The 24,185-nt window shown below is 53.6% G+C and overlaps 1 protein-coding gene across 1 annotated transcript; it reads left to right on the forward strand.

Annotated features, from left to right (window-relative positions):
• The first annotated feature begins 498 nt into the window (after positions 1-498).
• On the forward strand, positions 499-10,861 carry LOC122376903 (propionyl-CoA carboxylase alpha chain, mitochondrial-like). The gene is made up of 13 exons (XM_043356893.1): positions 499-680; positions 902-1,069; positions 1,237-1,348; positions 4,840-4,975; positions 5,229-5,331; positions 5,782-5,876; positions 6,504-6,724; positions 6,962-7,110; positions 7,574-7,807; positions 8,147-8,302; positions 8,655-8,857; positions 9,769-9,850; positions 10,113-10,861. Exons 1-13 carry the CDS (start codon positions 633-635, stop codon positions 10,332-10,334), a joined length of 1,929 nt encoding a protein of 642 aa, XP_043212828.1. The 5' UTR covers positions 499-632; the 3' UTR covers positions 10,335-10,861.
• The last annotated feature ends 13,324 nt before the right edge of the window (positions 10,862-24,185 follow it).

A 24,185-nucleotide genomic window follows, 5' to 3' on the forward strand; every position in this document is an offset into this window, starting at 1 on the left:
TCTCTCTCTCTATCTCTCTCTCTCTCTATTCTCTCTCTCTCTCTCTCTTCTCTCTCTCTCTCTCTCCTCTCTCTCTCTCTCTCTCTCTCTCTCTCTCTCTCTCTCTCTCTCTTCTCTCTCTCTCTCTCTCTCTCTCTCTCTCTCTCTCTCTCTCTCTCTCTCTCTCTCTCTCTCTCTCTCTCTCTCTCTCTCTCTCTCTCTCTCTCTCTCTCTCTCTCTCTCTCTCTCTCTCTCTCTCTCTATCTCTCTCTCTCTCTCTCTCTCTCTCTCTCTCCTCTCTCTCTCTCTCTCTCTCTCTCTCTCTCTCTCTCTCTCTCTCTCTCTCTCTCTCTCTCTCTCTCTCTTCTTCTCTCTCTCTCTTTTGCAAGTCTGTCTGTCTTGAGGTCTCTGCTTGTCTTTGTCTATATATGTATGGTAGGATCTCTCCCTCTTTCCCTTCCTATTCCTTATCGTTTTCCCTTCATCATTCTCCATTCTCACCCTCCCTGCTCCCACAGTCGGCAGCGGCTCCGAGCGGATACGATGGCATCTACACGACGGACCCCATCGACCCCAGTGAGCCGACGTTCGACAAGATCCTCATCGCCAACCGGGGCGAGATCGCCGTACGCGTCATCCGCACCGCGCGCAAAATGGGCATCCGCACCGTGGCAGTGCACTCGGATGTGGACGCTAAGGCCGTGAGTTTGCCGGGTGACAAAACAAAGTTAGGAAAATCTATGGTCTGGTAAACCTGCTGAACAGCATTGGAGAAAGTGAACGTGTCTCACTTTCCATGCAAACATCGTTTGTAAATTGTAGTTGCGGCTTATGAACATCAATAGTCAATCTTGTAATTGCCTTGTTGCCTCAGCAGCGCACCCCTACCTATCTGCCCGCTAAAGACCGCGCTGTCCCGCAGATGCACGTGAAGCTGGCCGACGAGGCGGTGTGCATCGGCCCGGCGCCGGCGCGCGAGTCCTACCTCTGCATGGACAAGGTTCTGGACGCAGTGGCGCGGACGGGCGCCCAGGCCGTCCACCCCGGCTACGGCTTCCTCTCCGAGAACGCCGACTTCGTCCGACTGCTGGTGGGTGGCGGCACGGAGGGCGGGTGTGCGGGGCTGATTGGACCAGTGAGTGGGTTTTGGTATATTTTTGTGGGAGATTGAATGTGTAATTGTGCTAATTGAAAGGAGGAGAAGAACGTTATATGTGACATATATTGTATTATGATGTTTTCTTTTGGTTTGTGCAGGAGGAGAATAACATCGCCTTCATCGGACCGAACGCGGCAGCCATCACTGGAATGGGCGACAAAATCCAGTCCAAGAAGCTGGCTATCGACGCTGGAGTGAACACCATTCCAGGTGATTACACCGCCTTATTGCGGCCTGCATCACACTCTGATGCTAGTATTCCACGGTTCTTTGGCAAAGAAAACAACGAGTATCGTGCTTGAAGACAGCACATTTCACACAGTGCATAATTAACCACATCATTGATGAATCACCAGATCCACGGGATCTGCCGGAGTTCTGCCCACCGTTTCAACACCTTCTGATAGGATTGAAAACTCGTATCTGCATAATGAGAGTGCAACGGCCAGTGCTTGCGTAAGGCAACACTAACCAAGTGGGATCGATGTGGATTTCCACAAAGTGGAATCGAAACTGTACACCAAGACACTTTTAAGGACGTTGTCACTAGGGACGGACGTTGTTACCTAGGTAGCTAGGTAGCTAGGTAGCTGTTAGGTAGCTAGGACGTTGTTAGGTAGCTAGCAATGGATCGTGCACCTGTCGAGTAGCAAATGCCACCATCAGACCAAGTGGGGGTGCACTATTCGTTACTGACCGGCCTCCCGGCCCCGGCTCGACCTTGACTGCCGCTTTACCACTCCCGGCCGGCAGTGAAGGCCGCTCAGGACATCAAACCCAGAAGAGGTGTACAAGTGGGGGCGTACTGCCCGCTCCTAGAATGGGGCGGACTGTCAACTCCTGAAGTTAGAAGTGCGCTGTATGCTCCTGGTATGGAGCGTTCTGTCCGCTTCTGGAGTGGGGCGTGGCGTGCTGTCCGTTCCTGGACTTAGGCGTACTGTCCGTTCCTGGACTTAGGCGTACTGTCCGTTCCTGAGGGCGTACTGTCCGCTCATAGAGTGGGGCTTACTGTCCGTTCCTGGAGTGGGGCGCACTGTGTGCTCCTGAGGGCGTACTGTCAGCTCCGAAAGTGGGCGTACTGTCCGCTCCTGAGGGCGCACTGTCCGCTCCGAAAGTGGGCGTACTCTCCGCTCTTAGAGTAGGTCGTACTGTCGGTCCGCTCAGGTCATCTGCAGCAGAACCACCAGGTAGGTGACGAACCCGGCCGACACAGACACCAGCAGCCGGCCGTTGATGCTGCCCACCCCGCCGGCGCTGAAGGCCGGCTGCAGCTCCCTGACGAGCGCCACCAGCCGGCCGACCTGCGCCTCAGTGGCAGCATCCGCGGCCGGCGCGGCGCGCAGCAGCAGCCGCGCCGGCCGACTGGCCGCCTCCTGCAGCCGCTGGCCGTGGTGGCTGAGCAGCGCGACTAGCGCCGTCGTCCACACACAACGGTACACCAGGGCCGGCGGCGACGGCGTCACCTGCACCACCAGAGCCGAGATTAGCAGCGTGACAAAGTGCAGCAGCTCACAGAGCGTCGGCAGCGCGTACGCGCCACTCACCGCCGCCGTCACGTCGGCCGCCTGAATGTAGCGCTCGCGCAGCGCTGACAGTGACTCGGAGACGCTGCTAGACGGCGGCGTCGGCTTCCCCGTGGGCTGCTCGCCAACCGCCGCCGTGTGGAGGCTAGTGACCTCCACCGGAGGCAGCTGTCGGTCGGGAGGCGGCTGCTGCGGCTGGGGTGCCAGCAGTCGCTCCAGCCCCTCAGAGATCGAGTCGAACGCGGCGCTCAGCTGCGTCAGAAGGTGAATATCTAGCGCCAGCAGAGTCTGTGCGCGCCAGGTGATCACTGGGCTCATGATGGACGACCACAGCTGCGGCAGCTGGTTGAGCGTCGGCGCCAGGACGTCGTCGGCGCTCAGCAGGTCCCACACCGCCAGCGCGCCTCTGGCGGCCATCAGTGCTGCGAGCAGCAGGCGGCTGGCGCGGCCGCCGACCGCCGCTTCCGGAGACACCACTAGCCGGTCGGTGCGGTCGAGCAGACCGGGCAACCGTGGACCGTGAGCCACCAGCAGCAACACGGACGCCATCGTCGGCACGTTGATGACCAGCTTGAAGAGCACAGCCAGCGCCAGACTGGATATGCCGTAGAGCCGGATGGCGCCCGGCGCGAGCCACGTGCCGTTCTGGATGATGATCAGGAGGCCGGTGAGCAGGCCGATGAGAACGGGTGCCGAGCAGTACCGGTGTCGGTACGGAGGTTGTCCGCTGACAGCGCCGCTCACTGGCAGGACACCCGCCAGCACGGCAGCCAGACGCCACGGCGCCGGCCAGCGGGACAGCACGCCGCGCGTGGCTGGTTCAGGGGCGACCGGCATTCCGGAGAGTGGCTGCGGCGGGATCTGAGTTGACATGATCTGGCCGAATCTAAACCAACCTGGCCTGGCTCAAGCTGAACCGACCTTCCCTCAACTCTATCTGAAGTTAGTAGTCTGGAGAAAATAATTCACTCTGTGTATGAGCGCCGTATGGCTGACACGGTGATAGATGATCCTCAGGGCTGTGGGCGAATAACCCGATCATTATTGACCTCAGGGCCCGGAGCGAGGCACCCGACAGTGCGGCCTCCGGCAGGCGTCTGGACGATTACAAAGTGGCGGCATTTGCTGCGACTCCGCCCGTGCTGCGGCAATCGATTTAGGTGGTGTTTTGGCCGGGTCGCTCCTCCTCTTGCCCTATGCATTGCCATTTTTCAGAATGGATGCCTGCAAATATCAAATATCAAACGGATATCAAATCACTCTGCAAATATCAAATCACCCTGATAGTTATGACGCTTATTAGTTTTTACCATTATGAGATGCGAACATGGCTCACTTCCATGGATTGCGCAGCGCCGTCGATTATTGAAGGTTTGTCCGAGTCGTCTGGCGCTCGGCAAAGTCGTTACTTTCGCGATGTTTGCCATGTCTCCTCCTAGGCTCCAACATTATGGAGGATAATACACGCGGTCGTGGTCACTTACCGCGCTGAATGGCTCATCATTTTAGCCCAATGACATGACACAGTCGACCCTGGACAGTCATGGTGTCAGCGGCCGCAATGGCTACTACGAAGTGAGGGCATCGGACAAAAGCAGACGCATTAGATGATGGAAGGCCGCCGGCGCTGGCTTCCATCTGCCTCCAGCTACCGACACCCAAACACCTATACACCTTTTCCACGCCCAACTGGGATGAGGGTAGGCAGTGGCAAGCGGCATGTTTCATTCAAAGGGTTTCCAGAGACTTGTCATCATCTACCGTGTATGGCTTATAACATTTCTAGGTTTGGACGAAAACTGTCCTGAAACGACTTCGCTAGCTATGTGCTAGTTCGATACAGTGCGACGTCAGGGCGTACTCCTATTGGCCTCAAAATCCGTTTGATGATAATTTTTCTTTCCTCTGAGCATCAGGTATTTCATTTACGCAAAAACGCATTTATTCCAAGCCTTAAAACCTCGAAAGTCGCTTTTTAGCACTTTTTCTCCTTTGGTTCCCCATTTGGACTGGTTGTCCGTCAAATTTTGAGCGTTATGTTCCACGTCTAATTTTAATCCTATTTCTAATGGTCCTTTGAATTGATTTTCTGTGCAGTGCGCGGCGGGTTGTGCATGTATTGACCAGTTTTTACGTAAGTGACGCAGATTGTGACCAGTCTGTGCGGTCACGCGGCAGGTTTCGAGGGCGAGATCAGGGACGTGGACCACTGCGTGGCCGTGTCCCGGGAGATCGGCTACCCGGTGATGATTAAAGCGTCGGCCGGCGGCGGCGGAAAGGGCATGCGCATCGCCAGAAACGATGACGAGGCCAGGTGAGCGCGTGCCGGAGAAATGACGGCGATATTCAAGGGATACCTTTTGTACTAGCTCAAACATCAACAGCTATTTTGTCGCGGGCTCAGTTCTGATGTGCATTGTGCGCCCAGATGCGTTTGTATGATCACAGCTTAAAAGGAGTTAAGTTAACTGCGTTTTTACTTTAGTCCAATGGGTGGCTCTGATAAACGATAGCATGCCTTCCCAGTGCTGATTGTTTCGTTTTACACCGTACCGTTTGATTCCCAGGGAAGGTTTCCGACTCTCGCAGCAGGAAGCGGCCTCCAGTTTCGGAGACGACAGAATCCTGGTGGAGAAATTCGTCGACTGTCCCAGACACATCGAGATTCAGGTCAGAGACTGATCCCACAGCAACACGTTAGATGTCGCGAGTATGGTAGAGGGCTCACTGTCCCAGACAAATCGAGATTCGGGTTAGAAGCGGGTTCCGGCTGCGTCTGCAGAACATTAGATGACGTGAGAATAATAGGGGGCTCTTTGCTCCAGACATAATATCGAAGCTAAGGTCAGATGTGGGTCCTAGCCGCGGCCGGAGATTGATGCAGGCCACCATAATAATGACTCGAGGTTCTGCACTCTGCAGTGCTATGTTAGGGCACATGGCGCCTAGAGGGTCCTTAGAGGGTCATTCAGTGCGTCGTTATTATCCGCCATGCCCATATGGATGAATTGCAATCGAGTTAACATTAGAGGGGTGTTCTACTGCGAAGGGTGACTAATAGACATTTTGATTTTTATCTTTATATTTTTTCTCACCGCGCGTGTATGTCGTTCCTGACAGGTGCTGGCGGACCAGCACAACAATGCCGTCTACTTGAACGAGCGAGAGTGCTCCATACAGAGACGCAACCAAAAGGTCATCGAGGAGGCACCCAGGTAGGTCGCAGACCGCCCACGCCGTGTCACACATGTCTTGTACGGACCGTCCGTGCGGAGCCTCACAGACAGACGGCATACAGCTGCATGAATGGTTCACAAGGAGCTAACGAACGGTTTACATCGAGCAGCTGCACACCCCCGTCAATCCATTTATTATACAATGCAGAGCGGAATTGAATGTTTTTAGGTGTCTTCAAGTCCTTTTGATCAGTGAATAGCCTACCAAGCAAGTTTCTTTTCCATGTGGCGAAACAGCCTGACTGCCATGCACAGCGTGCTTCTGGACTATGTGAGTTGTGACGGGATGTCTGACTAGCCTCTCCTATTTAGCTTGTGACTATATATGTTGTTGCCCTTTCTTATATGTTTCTGGACTGTGTGACTGTGTGACTGATTCTCCTTTCCAACGAGTTTCTGGACAGTTTGTCGGATTTTTCGTTCTAGCGTGTTTCTGGACTGTGTGACGGTATATCTTCTTCTCCTTTCCAGTGTGTGTCTGTACTTTGTGACTTTATATCTTCTTCTCCTTTGCAGCGTGTTTCTGCACTGTGTGACGGTATATCTTATTGCCCTTCCCAGCGTGTTTCTGGACTGTGTGACGGTATATCTTGTTCTCTTTTCCAGTGTGTTTCTGGACGAGGAGACGCGCCGCGCCATGGGCCAGCAGGCGGTGGCGCTGGCCCGCCGCATCAACTACAGCTCGGCTGGCACCGTCGAGTTTCTGGTGGACAGCGCGCGCAACTTCTACTTCCTGGAGATGAACACCCGCCTGCAGGTGGAGCACCCCATCACAGAGTGCATCACCGGCGTCGACCTCGTGCAGCAGATGATCCGAGTCGCTAAAGGTGCGCAGGCCTGAAGGTGGTGTGGCGTGGATCGCTTACGGTCAGGTGCAACGCAGAGAGTGCATGAGTTCAGGGTAGGGACCTGTGATGAACCAAGAATGTAGGAGTTCACAGCGTATGTTGTTTTGTGCATTGTACCAAAGGTGCCAGGGAATTTGTACCTATGTAAAATGTTTTATCAGTTTATATCAGCTGCTAGTCATGAGGTTTTGAGCGTCCGACCCTCTCTGCCTCCAGGCCACAAGCTGAAGCTGAAGCAGGAGGACATTCCGATCCGCGGCTGGGCGATCGAGTCACGCGTCTACGCCGAGGATCCGTTCAAGAACTTCGGCCTGCCGTCGGTCGGCCGGCTGTCCAAATACATCGAACCCAACCACCTTCCCGGGGTGAGCCTCCCTGGCGCGAGCAACCCGCACAATAGTGGTCAGTGTGCTGCTGGAATAGTGGCCTTTGTCCGGCTGTGACCGAGTCTCAGACCCACTTTGACATTCAGTGGCGAGTGGTGCAGACGGTAAAAGGTGCCTTTTTACAGCATCGATTTTGGTGTGCAAATGTTTTGACGTCCTAGGTGTCATTAGCTTATGTGGGTTCTTTGCTGAGTCCTTTTTCTTGACTGGCATTATTATGTGTGTACTGTCACTGTGTACCGGATACATTCCTCATGGCGCTCACTACGGCGTTCACCATAACGGGAAGGCGCTGCCGTAAAGGTCAATGTGTTCCAGCAATGTACTCGACCTTATCAGCTCAGGTCGTGTCAGCCCTCTGGCTGGTTTCCCGTCATTTTATTTCGAAACCATCGTCTATTCCGTCATCCCATGACACCCATTTTCCGTCGCTCCCATCCAGGTGCGGTGCGACTCGGGCGTGGCCGAGGGCTCGGACATCAGCATCTACTACGACCCGATGATCTGCAAACTGGTGGCGTATGGCAACAGTCGTCAGGAGGCGATCGCGCGCAGCCTGGACGCGCTCGACTCGTATGTCATCCAGGGGGTGACGCACAACATCCCGCTACTGAGGGACATCCTGACCGAGCCGCGCTTCGTCAGCGGCGACATCACCACCAACTACCTGCCAGAGGTGGGGCGGCTGGCATTGGGACAATGGGCTGCCGAAACCGGAGCTAAGACATCACATAGGTTACGAAACATGACTCTGAGCTTAGGATAATTGCTGTCGTATCACCTTGTCTCACCTTAAGGTAAATGCAATGCCTCTCAGTTTGCTTGTTTTTGCGCTTTTATTTTACAAGTTTCTCTAAAGCTGTTGATTAGAGAAAGTGATTTAGTTGATTTAGCGGGACGTTTGGTCGTATTTCAGTCCATGCAATACGTTATTACAAGTTTATTTCCGTGTTTCGTATGCTGACCATTTTCTGTGTTCTCGTGTGCCGTGTACTCACTGTTCGCCCCGTTCCAGGTGTACCCGGACGGGTTCCAGGGCCACCGTTTGGAGGGTGAATCTCTGCTGCGACTGGCCGCCCTCTCGGCCGTCATCCACGTCAAGCACACGCAGCGCTCCAGTCTGGTCAGCGGACACCACGCGCTGCAGCCGGTAGCCACCAAATGGGACCTGGTGAGTGGTTGATGACAGGAGGGTGGTCTGTGGCCACCAAATGGGACCTGATGTGGACGGGGCGGCCAGTGGTCACCAATAGGAACCTGGTGAAGCTTACGATGATATGTCGCACTTTTGGTACGCTTAGACGACGCTGATTCTTTGTGACATTCGCTGTAACTTGTTGGCTTTACATCCTGTTTCTCCGCTGGTGCCGTGCAGCATGCGTTGCTGACGTTGAAAGTTTATTTTGACTCCCGCTACGGCATACGGCATACCAGCTATCCCCTCCCCCTGTGTGCAGATGGAGCTGTGCGGTCGTGCAGAGACGATGGGGGCTGGAGTGTAACCCCTCCTCTCTCGTCTACAGGTGGTTCTGTGCGGCCCGGCCGGTGACGTGCCGCTCACAGTCGAAGTCGTCCAGGACGGGTACCAGGTGACGGTGGAGGGCCGCTCGCTGCTCGTGGCCGACACGTTCAACCTGGCGCAGCCGGTCATCTCGACGGCTGTGGATGGAGAGAGGGAGATGGTGCAGCTGCTGCGGCGCGGCGTCAGGGGAGACGCCACCGTCAGGTGAGCGGGCGGACATAACCAGCTAACCTAATCTTACCTAACCTAACCGGATTGTGGCGTCTCAGACGAGACGCCACAGTCCGGTGAGTGGGCGGACCGACATCGAGCGGCTGAGCAGGGTGAGAAGAGACGCCACAGTCAGGTGAGCTAGCTACTGTACTGAATGGACGGACCTAGGACGACAGAGCGGGCTCCGGCTCAGGCGAGGCGAGCGGGCGGACATGGGACGACAAAACGCGGCGTCAGGGGAGAAGCCACAGTTATGTGAGTGGGCGGACATCGGACGGCATAGCGCGATCAGAAGAGACGCCACCGCCAGGTGAGCGGGTGTGATCGACATCGGGTGGCAGATTGACCGTAGCGACGGTGTTTGGATCATGAAGCATAACAAGAATTTTAATTGCAAAGACAGCCACGTTAGAAAGACAAGTACGATTAAAAGAGCATAATTGGCTGTTGCTGGTGCTTTGCCCTTATTACGAACGCATTCAAGCCGAGTAGGGACGGCTGAGTCCGTAGAGAGGGTGGGGATTCGTGTCACAGTGGCGTGGCTACAGCGCGGTGGTGCCACCCGTACCGTGCGGCAGCGGCCGCGCCTCCCCGGCAGCCGGCCCTGGCTCTGCCCCTGCCGCTGACCGGCCGTCGCCCGGGGCGGTGGGCGGAGTCGGGCCGGCAGCGTTTGGTGGCGCCGTGGGTCAGACGCCAGTCTGTGGTGGGTGCGGTGGTTGGTGGAAGCAGGCCGGCTGAGATTCCTGTCGATTTAGCGGCGGTGTGAAAGAGGCATTTTGGTAACATGATAGGTATCCCCAGAATTCAGCAGTCGATCTACTTTTCCTTGGCATATGGTTGTCTATCAGAACAAGGAATGGTCATTTATTTTATTGTTCGTGACATGGTGTTGTGTTTTTCAGGTTCCGTGGCACGGCGTTCGACGTTCAGGTGTACTCGGACACAGCTTACAAATACTTCAAACTCATGCCAAAGAGAGAAAAGGTAAGGCAGGCCTCTAAAAAGCTGCAGCTACCTTGAATATGGTTCGGTGACGAGCGTTTTTTTTTGTAAGGCTGTTTCTTTATATTTTAAGTGTCACCTAGCGTTTTGAATTCTTGTGTCAGGTGATATCCCACATTGTTTTTGCACGCCCAGTTCAACAGTTACTGGCAATTTGCTGTTAGGTACTTTTCCTCAGTCCCACATCACATCATCCACGCGTTCGATACCGCCTCACCCTAACCTCCGCCCGTGTCCCGTACAGGCGGACGCCAGCCGGCAGGTGGCCTCGCCGATGCCGGGCCTGGTGAAATCGGTGGCTGTCGGCGTGGGTGACCTCGTCTCGGACGGCCAGGAGGTGTGCGTCATCGAGGCCATGAAGATGCAGAACTCCCTGGTGGCCGCCATAGCCGGCAAGGTCAAGGCCGTGCACGTCAAGGAGGGCGATACCGTCGACGATGAACAGGTGCTGGTGGAGCTCGAGTAGTGACGTCACCGGCCGCTGGTTGGTTGGTTGATGGTTGATAATCGATGGTCGATGGTCGATGGTTGATAATCGATGGTCAATGGTGCTCAGCAGTGTTGTGAGGTGTGACCGGGAGGGCGGTTTTTGTACCGGGCACACGCGAGTCCGTGAATCTGTAGAGCCGGTATATTTTTCGATAGGTGTGTAATGGTAGATGTGATAAAAGTCGCCGCGAAGCCCCTATCCCGTACCAGTGATAATGAACTGAGGATCTTTTGGCGGGTAGTCGTCGGGAGCGGGTAAACGATCGACAGGTAATGGTGTGCCAGTGAGACATTTGTGTTACGTTTTGCAACATGTTTCGAGTCATTTGGGATCTGCACGTATGGACGTTGAGTGTCAACAAAAGACTGTGTTTCTATTGCGGATTTGGTGTATTTGTGTGGTGTCACGGGCGATGAAGTCTTCGCGACTTGACGGTGCAATATTAGATATTCCTCAGCTGCCTGACGCTGCGTGTCTCGTACAATAAACTGTAACGTGCGTCACTTATGTTTGAGCTATCAGGCGCCATTGGAATATTTGGACGTGACGTTTCGATAACCGCAGGTTGTTTGAAAAGACAAACACTTTTCGTTAGAATTGTGTTTTTCTATTGAAAAACAACCGGAGCGGTCGTTCTCCGGGCTATGTTTTGCATGTCTGGCCGCGAATTGGGGCAACTTGAGCGTGGCCTAAACGCGTCGTTCAATCTTCGTAAAAATTTCAGCATATGGGCTTCCGGAGGTGATCTACCTGATGGCATCGGTCGCTACTCGCTCAGAAATCTTTTGCGCGTGGCACGTGCAATTCCATTTTCCCCATAGTAAGTCAATGGGGCTTTGAGACGCTTTTTGCGCGATCGCGAATAGCGGAAAAAATAGCCGTAGATATTGAAGGTGGAAAGAGGACGCCTATTTGTCCCACGAAGGAAAGTCGTGAGCGTAAAGTTAATGATGTCTGACTGATGGCGTTCGGTCGGCATTTCATTTCTTATTTACCAATATCGCCGACGGGAATAATGGAATTCACAATGAAAAGTGAAGAGACTTTAGGTAAAGTTTTATTATGGAATTTTTAGATGATTGGCCAATATGACCTGATGGACAAAGACATTTGTGTACCGAAAATGTGGCAGAAAGCACGGTATAGGTTTGTAGGGGGGGCTCGGGCCGGTCCTTTTGGCCTTTCGCAGCCTCCCCTCTGATTGTATAACTACTACTCTACATGATGTCCGTGTTAGGCTAAGACGTCTCCCAGCCTGTGCCCGACTGCCACTCGGGCCACGAACATCCCAATGTCTAATTCTACTATTTTACGTGAAGTTACAATGCATCGTGGTACCAGTGTGAATCACTCCGCCATTTTGAGGCACGCCGCGGTTGGTAGCGCGCCCTTATGGGTTTAGGAGTGAAGCTCCTGGCCATTGATGACTTTACTAATGTACCGATAAAGTTAGACTCCGCTCATTCACCGTTCTCCTCCGACTCATCCCGTTACCAAAAGCATCTGGTCAATTCAACGCCCCATTTATTGTTCATAATTTCGTGATGTGGTCATAACGGACTGCGCTAATTTCACGTTATCCTTTTAGAAACCTATTTCCTACCGCGAACGCAATCTACCCTAACAATACCCTAACGCCACGCATGCTAACCTAACCCTCCACCCGCTTGCTCCTACCTATCTATGGGATGTGCCTTGAGCCCGCACAGCATCCCTGCGTAGTCGGAACCTACCTTCGAGCCAGCTTACCAGCAGCGTGGATGAGGTCGGGTGCAGCGTTGCAGCCTGGTCGGCGTACAGGCACTCCCCGTTCTCACTCCCCGCTGCGGTTATATACTCGCCCGAAGGTGGATAAGTCCTGTCACCCGGTCTGAGGCTAAAATCGATCGGGCGACAGTGACTTAGGTACGGTTCTGACTACGCTGACCTCGACGTGTTTCTAAATGTCAAAAGGCGAGTCAAAAGGCGAGCGAAAACATAAAGAACATACCGCTACACGAATTTCTAGCTATAAACCAAAAACCAAAAGGCACATACCGCGATACACCTTAACAAACACACCGCGACACACCTTACATAAATAAATGTCAAAAGGCGAGTCAAAAGGCGAGCGAAAACATAAAGAACATACCGCTACACGAATTTCTAGCTATAAACCAAAAACCAAAAGGCACATACCGCGATACACCTTAACAAACACACCGCGACACACCTTACATAAATGCCCCCCTCTTCGGGCCTGGGGTTAAATCCCCTTACTTTGGGGCGGCTCGGCAATCGTGTGTGTGTGTGTTTTTTTTTTAGCGTCACGACTTCCTCTGCCGCGACGGCACCGCGACGTTTTCCTCTTCGGCGACGGCTCCGCGACGGTCAGCTTCCGTAGCTTCTCCTTCGTCCACATGTCCCTCAACATCGTGCAGCGGCGTCCACTACTGCAGCATCTTGGCGTTTCCGCAGCATCGGCATCCCCGCGCGGCATTTCGCTTTTGCAGCCTCATTATGTCCTGCAACACTGGCGCGACGGTGTCCTCTTCGGCGACGATGTGCGCGGCGCACCAGCCTCCACGGCATGTCGGGTGCGCGCGCCTCCACGGCGACGACATTCGCGGCGCACCAGCCTCCACGGCATTGGTGGGTGCGCGCGCCTCCACGGCGACGATGTGCGCGGCGCACCAGCCTCCACGGCTTCGGTGGGTGTGCGCCTCCACGGTGACGATGTGCGCGGCGCACCAGCCTCCACGGCGACGATTTGCGGCCTTCACGGCGACGATGGGCGCGGCGCACCAGCCTCCACGGCATGTTGGGTGCGCGCGCCTCCACGGCGACGATGTGCGCGGCGCACCAGCCTCCACGGCATTGGTGGGTGCGCGCGCCTCCACGGCTACGATGTGCGCGGCGCACCAGCCTCCACGGCGACGATGGCGCACCAGCCTCCACGGCATTGGCGGGTACGCGCGCCTCCACGGCGACGATGTGCGCGGCGCACCAGCCACCACGGCATGTTGGGTGCGCGCGCCCCCACGGCGACGATGTGCGCGGCGCACCAGCCTCCACGGCATTGGTGGGTGCGCGCGCCTCCACGGCTACGATATGCGCGGCGCACCAGCCTCCACGGCATGTTGGGTGCGCGCGCCTCCACGGCGACGACATTCGCGGCGCACCAGCCTCCACGGCATGTTGGGTGCGCGCGCCTCCACGGCGACGATGTGCGCGGCGCACCAGCCTCCACGGCATTGGTGGGTGCGCGCGCCTCCACGGCTACGATGTGCGCGGCGCACCAGCCTCCACGGCATGGTGGGTGCGCACGCCTCCACGGCGACGATGGCGCACCAGCCTCCACGGCATTGGTAGGTACGCGCGCCTCCACGGCTACGATGTGTGCGGCGCACCAGCCTCCACGGCATGTTGGGTGCGCGCGCCTCCACGGCGACGATGGCGCACCAGCCTCCACGGCATTGGTGGGTACGCGCGCCTCCACGGCGACGATGTGCGCGGCGCACCAGCCTCCACGGCATGTTGGGTGCGCGCGCCTCCACGGCGACGATGTTCGCGGCGCACCAGCCTCCACGGCATGTGGGGTGCGCGCGCCTCCACGGCGACGATGTGCGCGGCGCACCAGCCTCCACGGCATGGTGGGTGCGCGCGCCTCCACGGCTACGATGTGCGCGGCGCACCAGCCTCCACGGCATGTTGGGTGCGCGCGCCTCCACGGCGACGATGTTCGCGACGCACCAGCCTTCACGGCATGGACGGGTGCGCGCGCCTCCTCGGTGACGATGGGACGGCGCACCAGCCTCCACGGTATGTCGGGCGCGCGCGCCTCCCCGGCGACGATTTGCGCGGCGCACCAGTGATCAAAAAGCATTGTAGTGCGGCGCCTCGGCAACATCTTGCTCTGCAGTGGCGTCCGCCTACGTAGCCGCCTCGGCCCTTTTGCGTAGCATCCGTTTCTGCAGCGTCATCGTGTCCTGCAGCATGTGCTCTCTTTCCGCGCGGCATCAGCTTCTGCAGCGTTTCCATTTGCGGTTCGCTGCGGCAGCTTGGCTTGCGGTACAGCAGCTCAGGATGCGACTTTGGCTTTGGCTCGGCCGCTTTGGGACTCCACATGGTGGTACTCGTTGCTATTGTCGGTTGCCAAGTGGTCGCATGCGATACAGGTGGTGGTCCTGACCGTCACCCGGGCTCACCAGATGGCAGTATAGCTCGGCGTGTCGTTTCCAGGATGGTGCTGCCGTAATTGCTGATGTGGACACACGGCAGCGTCCGTGGTGGCCTCGTTGCCGCCACAGCAGCAGCAGCGTTCGCAGCGTCATCACGTTCTGCAGCTTTGCCTTGTCTTTCCGCACGGCATCCGCTTGTGCATTCGGGTGCAGCAGCTGGGGCCTGCGGCGCTGCAGCTGAGTCCTGTTGCGATTTCGGAGCCCCTGGGGCGGGCGTGGAGCCGTCGGCTCGTTTGCTTGGGCTCGGGGCGTTATCTGGTGTCCGTCGCTTGGTGATTGCCGTCAGTCGGATGGGTACCATCCAGGTGGCGGTCTGGTCGGCCCACGGGCTGAACAGTTGGCAATGTAGTCTGGTGGTTCGCGCGTCGGGATGTCTCAGCCGTCGGTGACCGGATGATCGGCCGGTTCCGCGGGGTCGGTCCACCGTGGTTGTTCGTCTGATCGCCGCCGTGCTTGCCGCCGTGGACGTTCATGTGATTGCCGTCGTACTTGCCACCTCCCGGCACCGCGGACGACTCGAGGGTTTGGACGGAGGTGCTCTCGCCAGTGCGGTACGACGCACCGGAGGTGTTCGGCACGCCATTAGCGCTCCGGGCCCGTTCGCCCCTTTGCTTGTCCTCCGTCACTGCTGTCCGGGTCACCGCTGGCCTGCCAGCATACTGTTACCTACACTCATACAACCGCACGTACATTGTTTCAGCCGTAAGCGCCACGTATGACGGTATTACGACGGCAACTTTCTTTCATCCACACTAACATACATGACGACCTACACAATACATGCATACCCACTGGCGGATCCAGGCTTGCGTTTTGGGGGGGGCCAACTCATGCGGAGCCAAACCTAGGGTACCCCCAAATCCTGTTTTCTCATCGGATTTAGGCCACTTATTTTTCGTCACAGCTCTGACACTATTAATTTTTTTTAACTAAAAAGAAAAATATATAAATGGTAGTCCACCCGACCCATGCCTTTATATTACTTTGTGAACACTTACCATTGCTTTTGTCGAGCAGTTAACCCGCTTCGAGTCAGTTCTTGGGTCCCTTTGCGGGCCGGGAGGTGGTAAAACACCCCCAGTCTAACTCGGCTGCTGGGCCACGCACTGATTGAACTATGTTTCATTATCGTTTGGGGGAGGGGCAAACGGGCCACTTTAGGCCTCTGGGAAAGGGGCATGGCCCTAAATGCCCCCTCCCTGGATCCGCCAGTGTAAGACACCATTGGAGCTGCAGTTGGGTACCTCAGACGTCAGGGTACGCCCTCAGATGCATACAGGGGCGGATCCAAGGGGGGGGTCACATGGGTCATGGCCCCCCCCCTTGAGGCCCGGGGGCCCAAAGACCTGCCAGGGGCACCACCGGCCTATCAGGGGTATCACAGTCCTGACAGGGGCACCACAGGACCGCCAGGGGCATCACAGGCCTAGCAGGGACACCACGGGCCTGGTGCCTCTGGGCCCTGACAGGACTGTAACGCCCCTGACAAGCCTGAAGTGTCCCCGGCAGGCATGTGGTGCCCCTGACAGGCCGGTGGTGCCCCTGGCAGGCCTATGGTGTCCATGGCAGGCCTGTGGTGCCCTTGCTAGGCCTCTGGTGCCCCTGACAGGCTTGTAATGCCCCTGGAAGGACTGTGGTGCCCCTGGGCCCTGACAAGCCTGAGGTGCCCCTGACAGGCCAGTGGTGCCCTTGCTCGGCCTGTGGTGCCCCTGGCAGGCCTCTGGTGCCCCTGACAGGCTTGCGGTGCCCTTGGAAGGACTGTGGTGTCCCTGGGCCCTGACAAGCCTTAGGTGCCCCTGACAGGCCCGTGGTGCCCTGCGAGGCCGGTGGTGCCCCTGGCAGACCTCTGGTGCCCCTGGCAGGTCTGTGGTGCCCCTGGCAGGTCTGTGGCGCCCCTGGCAGACCTGTGTTGACTGGTGCCCCTGCTAGGTCGCTGGTGCCCCTCACAGACCTGTGGTGCCCCTGGGCCTTGACAAGCCTGAGATCCCTGGCTATGACAGGCTCGTGGTGCCCCTGATAGACCAGTGGTGCCCTTGCTAGGCCTGTAGTGCCCCTGGCAGGCCTCTGGTGCCCCTGCTACCCCTGCGCCCGGAGAGGACTATGGTGCCCCTGAAAAGCCTGAAGTGCCTCTCGACAGGCCCGTGGTGCCCCTGGGCCCTGACAGGCCCAAGTTACCCCTGCGAGATCGGTGGTGCTCCTGGCAGGCCTCTGGTGCCCCTGGCAGGTCTGTGGTGCCCCTGGCAGGCCTGTGTTGACTGGTGCCCCTGCTAGGCCGCTGGTGCCCCTCACAGGCCTGCGGTGCCACTGGAAGGACTGTGGTGCCCCTGCCCCTAGGGGTGCTCATGGGCCCAACAGGCCCGTTGTGCCCCTGACAGGCCTGTCGTGTATACTTGCTAGACCTGTGGTGCCCCTGCTTCCTGGCAGGCCTGTGGTGCCCCTGGCGGGTCTGTGGCGCCCCTACAAGGCCGCAGTTGCCCGTGACAGGTTTGTGGTGTCCCTGGAAGGACTTTGGTGCCCCTGACAAGCCTGAAGTGTCAAGGACAGACCCTTTATACGCCAGGGTCAAGTTCGTCGGACTGACAACGATTTGCTTACCTGATAACGTTCCTGGTAAGTACTCACTACTCAGCGTCCACAACATATATACACATAGCACATTCATATATACTTGCTTACAATTGGTAAATGTGGTTGTGGCTAAGAGTTAAGATACTGACTGAAAATAATAAATAAAAAGAAAAAAAACTGAAAATGGGGGCCCACCAAAATGAAGTGGACGAAATCCGTTGAGTTTTTAATTTTGGGTATAGGTAGGGGCACCACTTCGATTCATGACCCTCCCCTTGGAGTTTTCCTGGATCCGCCCCAGGATGCATAGGACTTGCGTGGAGACCTCTTATGCTGTATTGGACTGAAAGGACCCAAAGGAGCCCGTCTAGGGCTCCCGGAGAATGGAGATAGACGTGGGCACTCAGGAGTCCGCCAGAGCCCCCAATGAGGGATAAGTGAGGGATACCAAGTGCCTGCAATTGCATATTGCATAAGCCATAACGCCTTTACAAATCAATATATTATGTATCAGTGGCAGATACAAGGGGGGCCACATGGGTCATGACCCCCCTTGGTGCCCGGGGGCACCACCGGCCAAGCAGGGGCACCACCGGCCTAGCAGGAGCACCACCAGCCCGCCAGGGACACCACAGGCCTAGCAAGGGCACCACGGGCCTGTGACGGGTCCCACAGGCTTGTCAGGGACACCCCAGGTCTGTCAGGGACACCAGAGACCTGCCAGGGGCACCACCGGCCTCACAGGGGCACCATGGGCCTGTTAGGGGCACCAGAGGCCTAGCAGGGGTACCACAGGCCTTACAGGGGCACCACCGGCCTTGCAGGGGCACTAGAGGCCTAGCAGGGGCACCAGAGGCCTAGCAGGGGCACCACAGTCCTGTCAGGGCCCAGGGGCACCAGGGGCCTAGCAGGGGCACCACAGGCCTGCCAGGGGCACCACCGGTCTTTATCTTTACAAATCAATATATTATGTATCAGTGGCAGATCCAAGGGGGGCCACATGGGTCATGACCCCCCTTGGTGCCCGGGTGGTGCCTGTCAGGGGCACCACCGGCCTAGCAGGGGCACCACCAGCCCGCCAGGGGCACCACAGGCCTAGCAAGGGCACCACGGGCCTGTGAGGGGCCCACAGGCTTGTCAGGGGCACCCCAGGTCTGTCAGGGACACCAGAGACCTGCCAGGGGCACCACCGGCCTCGCAGGGGCACCATGGTCCTGTCAGGGGCCCTGCCGGCCTCGCAGGCATCACGGCATCACGCAGGGGCACCTTGGGCCTGTCGGGGACATCACGGGCCTGTTGGGGGCGCTTTAGGCTTGTCAGGGGCACCGCAGTCCTGTCAGGTCCCAGGGGCATCAGCAGCCTAGCAGGGGCACCCTAGGCCCGCCAGAGCCACCACAGGCCTGCCAGGGTCCAGGGGCACCACAGGCCTAGCAAGGGCACCATGGACCTGTCAGGGGCACCTCAGGCTCCCGTGCCCCCCCCCCCCCTGGATCGGCCAGTGATGCCACACCACGCGAAACACCGCCAACTACCAGCTGCCGCGCCATAAACACGTGCCAACAACAGTCTTTTTTAAGGTCGACTCCTCTCGCGCAACTTTTGACTGACCCTCACTGCTACCATATTGCTTCCATATTATGCTGCGGAAAGCTTTACTTCACCAAGTGGCTAAAAACCTCCATCAAGGTATATTTTCTTAGCATTTTTTCGGACGTTTTGGGGGGGGCCAAACCGGCCACTTTAGGCCTTTGGGGGGGGGGCCATGGCCCCCGTGGCCCCCCCCTGGATCCGCCAGTGTGCATACCTACATACCTACATACATACATACATACATACATACATACATAGTTAGTTACATACATCCCCGCTACAATTTTACATATTGGCATTCATGCAGATGCAAGTTCGATTAGTTACATACATCCCCGCTACAATGTTACATATTGGCATTCATGCAGATGCAAGCTCGATCTACATGCAGTCAAATTTTATACCTATAGTTTTTCCAGTTACCAGGAGACATTTCTACATGGTGTCATAAAGCATGTGTTGCCACTACAAAGTACATCTATTGGGCGTAGTGTTTGTCCACTGGTCGTGAACTAGGCCGGGTTTTACATCTATGTGTCAAGCTAGTGTATTTATTTTGCGAAATCTGATTTCGCTATTTGGAGGTCACAAAAGGATGCACGAAGGTGAATCCCAAATCGATACCAGCCGGGATGAAGCAAAAGGGTAGCCTCTGGGTAGTTAACTTCGGCAGTTCGCCGGGGTCGTTCTTGTTATCCATCACGGCTATAGCCTTGGCACGACCGGTCTGATCTCCCAAATAGCCATCCCAATTTGCACTGCTTTGGCCGGATCGAAACGAGCATTTTCAACACTGGGCTTTGTCTCACCGAAGATAGCAGCACGCTGCCATTACATGTGTCAAATCGGGTATTCATGGTTACAGCAAAAGGCCCATTGCTCCAACACCATTATAAGTGTGGCGGCAGCTTGCAAAATGCAATAGCAGCGTGGTAGCATTGTAACATTTCCCTGTGATAGAAATTGAGGCCAAAGCTATTGCTTACCTTTGACGTTGATTGTTTATTTTCATTAAATTAAGTTGGTTGGGGTTCTCCCCATAACTAAATACTTGCCTTTAGGATGTACTGTATACTCACCCTTTAGAGGGAATATTTCCCAATGTGATTTGGTAAGGTAAATTTACGTTATACGTTGTAGAATGAATGACGGGTTCTTCAGTTTTAAACAGTCGTTATGAACTTTTTTTAGCCAACATAGTAGTGGAGATAAATCGCTATAGGTACTTCAGTCTTTTGAAAAGGGATAATAATACGGCCAATATGGATCCCATAAACCGTGTCCGCAGTGACCATTGAGAGGCCATTATCTGGGCGGATTTACATTTCTTATTAATTCGTCCGTTGCGGTGTCGGGATAGATACTCTGGCCGCTGTGGTCACTTGTTGCCAACCTTTGACAATTGCGAAAAGAAAGCCTAGCATAAAGTAGCGCAACGTTTAAAATAAAGTTAAGACACAAATGTCCACTTTTTAAGCCACTACTATTTTTCGAAGCATCTAGCATCTACGATGCTTTATCGCCTTACTATCGTGATCAGAACCAACGAGTGACGTCTTATTTATTGATTAATTGTTTTTTTTTTAGTCACGGACCGCCTTGTCTTTCTATGCTGGTCCTTCCTTTATTGCTCTGACAGGCGAACGATTGAAGGAAGCTACCATTGCAAATAAAAGGGCTGTCATTCTGAGCAATCTTTGCGACAGGGGAAGCAGGGCAGGGTGATTGAAGTGATAATTCGAATCCAATTGCACCCTACAGCTAAACACAACTGGGCGAATGAGACGGAATGCATACAGCCCGGCAATGTATGCCCTTGTGGCTTATTTAAGCATTTATAACGTTAGCTAGGCTGGATACATAATAAGATAAAAGATAGTATTACGATGTTTTTGCCCAAGGTAAATAGCTTCACGTGTGTCCTAGCTTGTGAAACTGAAACGAGAATGTTGAATAACAGCCGAATCGATATATGAAGGTACGGGTTTCACTGTTATTATAATAATTGTCACTCTCGAAATCCAGGTATTTTCAATGATTCAACAGCCTTTGTTTACGACAGTCTTTGTTTGTTTGCGATGGGTGTAACTTCCACACCTATGAGTTCTGGTCGAAAATGTTATATTTTGTCAGGTAGCCCATAGCCTCTGGCTTCGGGACTGTAACTTTGATGAGAGAGAACATTTGTGGATTGTCGACAGTGGGGCGCCTCCCTGTCTGAAAACTAGACTGCTTCTTTATTGCAATCAGTTAATGATGCATTCATAGGTACTGTCTTAATGCCATTGTTATACCATTAGGTAGTCCATTTGCGCCTCTGCGGGCAATTGCCATGGTCGCAATTCACATAATTTGAAGTAGGTGTCGTTCCTAAAAGCGGGGCATCCCTCATACAGATACTGAAGGATGTTTACACTAGTCGTAACATTTCTGACGGCGCAATGAGCTCTACAAATAAGCTTATTTCTAGAGGTTGAATCATAAAAGGTACTCCCCAGTGGTAAATATTGTTTTCGAAATAAACTGCTATATATATGCCATTGAATTAGTGGTAACGTTGGTGGGCCGTACAATAAACATGCAAGCATATGCAATATCTTTGGGCATTCAGTGGATTATTGTTGTTAGTTACTACCGAAATTTTATCAGCTTTGCCCGATCTGAATGCGTCGCCACGAGGAATAACGTCTTGTGCCGACCTGATGACTAGTGTAGCGTCGACGTATATTTGACCCGTTGAACTCTATTGATTTCCGATACCCGACCACTCGACTGACAGCTGACCGATCACTTGTGACAGCTAACTCGGCGAGAAAAACGTGTACGTTAGTGCACTGGCGACCGTTTCAAGTCTGAATTTTACGTTATTTGCACAGCATGGCCGTGCGCTCCTGCCGACGCCCGACACCCAAAATGAGTAGTCACCGAATTTTCTCGCACCCGTCCCAGGTTTCAGTTTTGCCTCGGATTGGTGTAACGGCCGCTATATTGCGTAGACATGTCAACCCTATGGGTCGCGCGGGCGGTAGATACTTGATTAAATGGACATCACTAACGGGATATTTCCCGCAGCATTGTACATTGATTGTGCCAGGTTGGCACTTGAACAAACTATCCTATTTGAATCTGGTAAATCTAAATGGTTAGAAGATCTGCAAAATTTATATCAATCACTTCAGATATTACTTTGAAACAGGGTATTTGGTGTTCATCCGTTGTTATCGCAATGGTTATTGCTTTGACGTTGATCGCTATAACACGATTTAAAATGAGCGGTAATAATTTAGTGGGTAAAGCCCAATAATACATCAGCACCGTATAAGTTCTAAACGCATTCCCTTGTCGTTGTTTTAATTTCAGTGCTTTCGTTCATGTTGTTACTGGTTTTACATAGATTCCTGACACGTAAGATTTAACCGACTTCCTTTTTATCTCTTACGTCCCTTTTCCAAACCCTGGCTATCCAACATAGGCATCGGTCAATGATTCGATTAGAGTTTGTGATCCGCCATAGAAATAACCGTCAGGAACGTTCAGGATACGTAGAAACAATATGCCACCATCGTTCAGTCGCCGAGCAGTGTTGGTCGCAAAAGCCGGCGATTCGCCCCTGGGCTGGTGCTAGTGTCACCGCGCGCATTGCATTCAGCATCAGGCCTGCAATGATGGACGCCGATGAAATTCTAAAATTTGTTTCGAGTGGCGCTGCTCGAGTATTAGAGAAGGGTATGTCAGAGCTTCATTAGGGAAACCAGCGAAAATGCTTGATTGTTTGCAATCGACCATCCTGTGTTTTCTTTGTGCATTTATGTACCTAAATCTGTGCTCTCAGCTACGATCTGAAACAAATCACCCAGGTGACAATAAGCTGATGGTATTATTTACAACTGCGGGTTCATAAGTAAATACATACATGCTTTTTGGATTTCTTCTCTATGTCAAACAGGAATACTACAGTTGAAACTTTGTAAAAGGCAAATCGTATGCCAACTGGCACCTGACAGTTCGCACTTGCAATTTGCAACAGGTTGACCACGAATGACTGACGTGGGGTTCTGCACCTGACAGTTCGCCCTTGCAATTTGCAACAGGTTGACCCCGAATGACTGACGTGGGACGTGGTCCTGCATCTGACAGCCCATATGGTTGACTGATGTATTTTGCATCGGACAACCCATATGCATGGGTAATTGACGTGTTTTGCATCGGACAAGCCATATGGCTGACTGACGTGTTTTCACATTTGTACGCACTAGATGTCGATCTCCCAAATTCACGCCGCGATTACCATGCATCTTTTTACGATAATCACCAATATATTAATTTGTTATCAAGAGACCGTCTCTATCACCAAAACTAGTAAATGCCGGGATGTATACCTTGCTGTTTAAAAGCAGTATGCCAACTACCTATGTATAATCCGATTTTACATAACCTCTGGCCCTTTTGGTATATGTCAGTAATTTTTACCTGCAACCAGCCAGACTGTTCGTAGGTAAGAACGATATTATGTGACCGGTATTTCATCTTTTATCAAATCATGTCTCTAGTTTGTTTATTCCCGGAAAGAATGATACTTTCATTCTGGCAAAATAAGATTAATGACTGTTCATAAGTTACAATTTCTTATTATTGAAATTAGCGCGCTCGCAAATCATTTGATGGTCGAAAACAGGTGAAAATAATTGTCGCACATGATTGAGAAAATGCTACATCTACGAGTAGACACTGAATGTCTTTGATAAACTTTGGTGATTATTTCTTTTAAATACAGATTTAATTTCATTTGTTCGTGAAATAGGCCATTTTACACGTGAATCATGCGCTATTCTCGGGCGATTCTGAGAACGAAAGATAGCAGTCACTTAGTTTAATCAATAGCAATATTGGAGCTTTGCGTTTGTTCTAGTGTATTCTGCAGCCATCGTGAGAAACCTTTAACGAATCTATCCCCTTTATAAGCCGAATATTGACAATTGCAACCTCCGATTTTATACTCTTAATTGCATGATGAAACCGTCAAATTCTGAATAAAAAAAAAACTTCCAATAATCCTAGTACCTACTTTTATGAAAGTTAAGTTGAAATGCACACAAAATGCTTAGACCCTTTTTTACAAACATTGATAGCCGGTACGCCATCCTCGCGGTGATTCTGTGATAGCCAGATAGCAATTAACAGTCGAGGATTATGAATCTACCAATTATTGAAATTACAACCAATGACATACCCCTTTTCATACTTCAAATATTAACGAATCTTACGTTCATTTTTATGTACCTACATATTTAACCGTATGATAAAACGTTATATCCAATCAATATTAGGGGAAAATTTCACGATTGCATTGAAATACACAACTTTTTTACAATCTTTTTGATAAATTAGATAATATGATGTGTAATCTGAAATTCATTTGGCAGATGTTTATGTCCCAGCCGTTATAGTT

The sequence above is a fragment of the Amphibalanus amphitrite genome, unplaced genomic scaffold (assembly GCF_019059575.1).
Source record: "Amphibalanus amphitrite isolate SeventyFive unplaced genomic scaffold, NRLGWU_Aamphi_draft 002393F_arrow, whole genome shotgun sequence".
Lineage (NCBI taxonomy): Eukaryota > Metazoa > Arthropoda > Thecostraca > Balanomorpha > Balanidae > Amphibalanus > Amphibalanus amphitrite.

What these genes read in the sequence shown, in the direction of transcription:
- LOC122376903 (XM_043356893.1), top strand. Translation starts at nt 633, where the DNA reads ATGGGCATCCGCACCGTGGCAGTGCACTCGGATGTGGACGCTAAGGCC. An exon ending in CCGACTTCGTCCGACTGCTG is followed by an intron (nt 1,070 to 1,236) that starts GTGGGTGGCGGC and finishes TGGTTTGTGCAG; the next exon opens with GAGGAGAATAACATCGCCTT. An exon ending in AACCCAACCACCTTCCCGGG is followed by an intron (nt 7,111 to 7,573) that starts GTGAGCCTCCCT and finishes GCTCCCATCCAG; the next exon opens with GTGCGGTGCGACTCGGGCGT.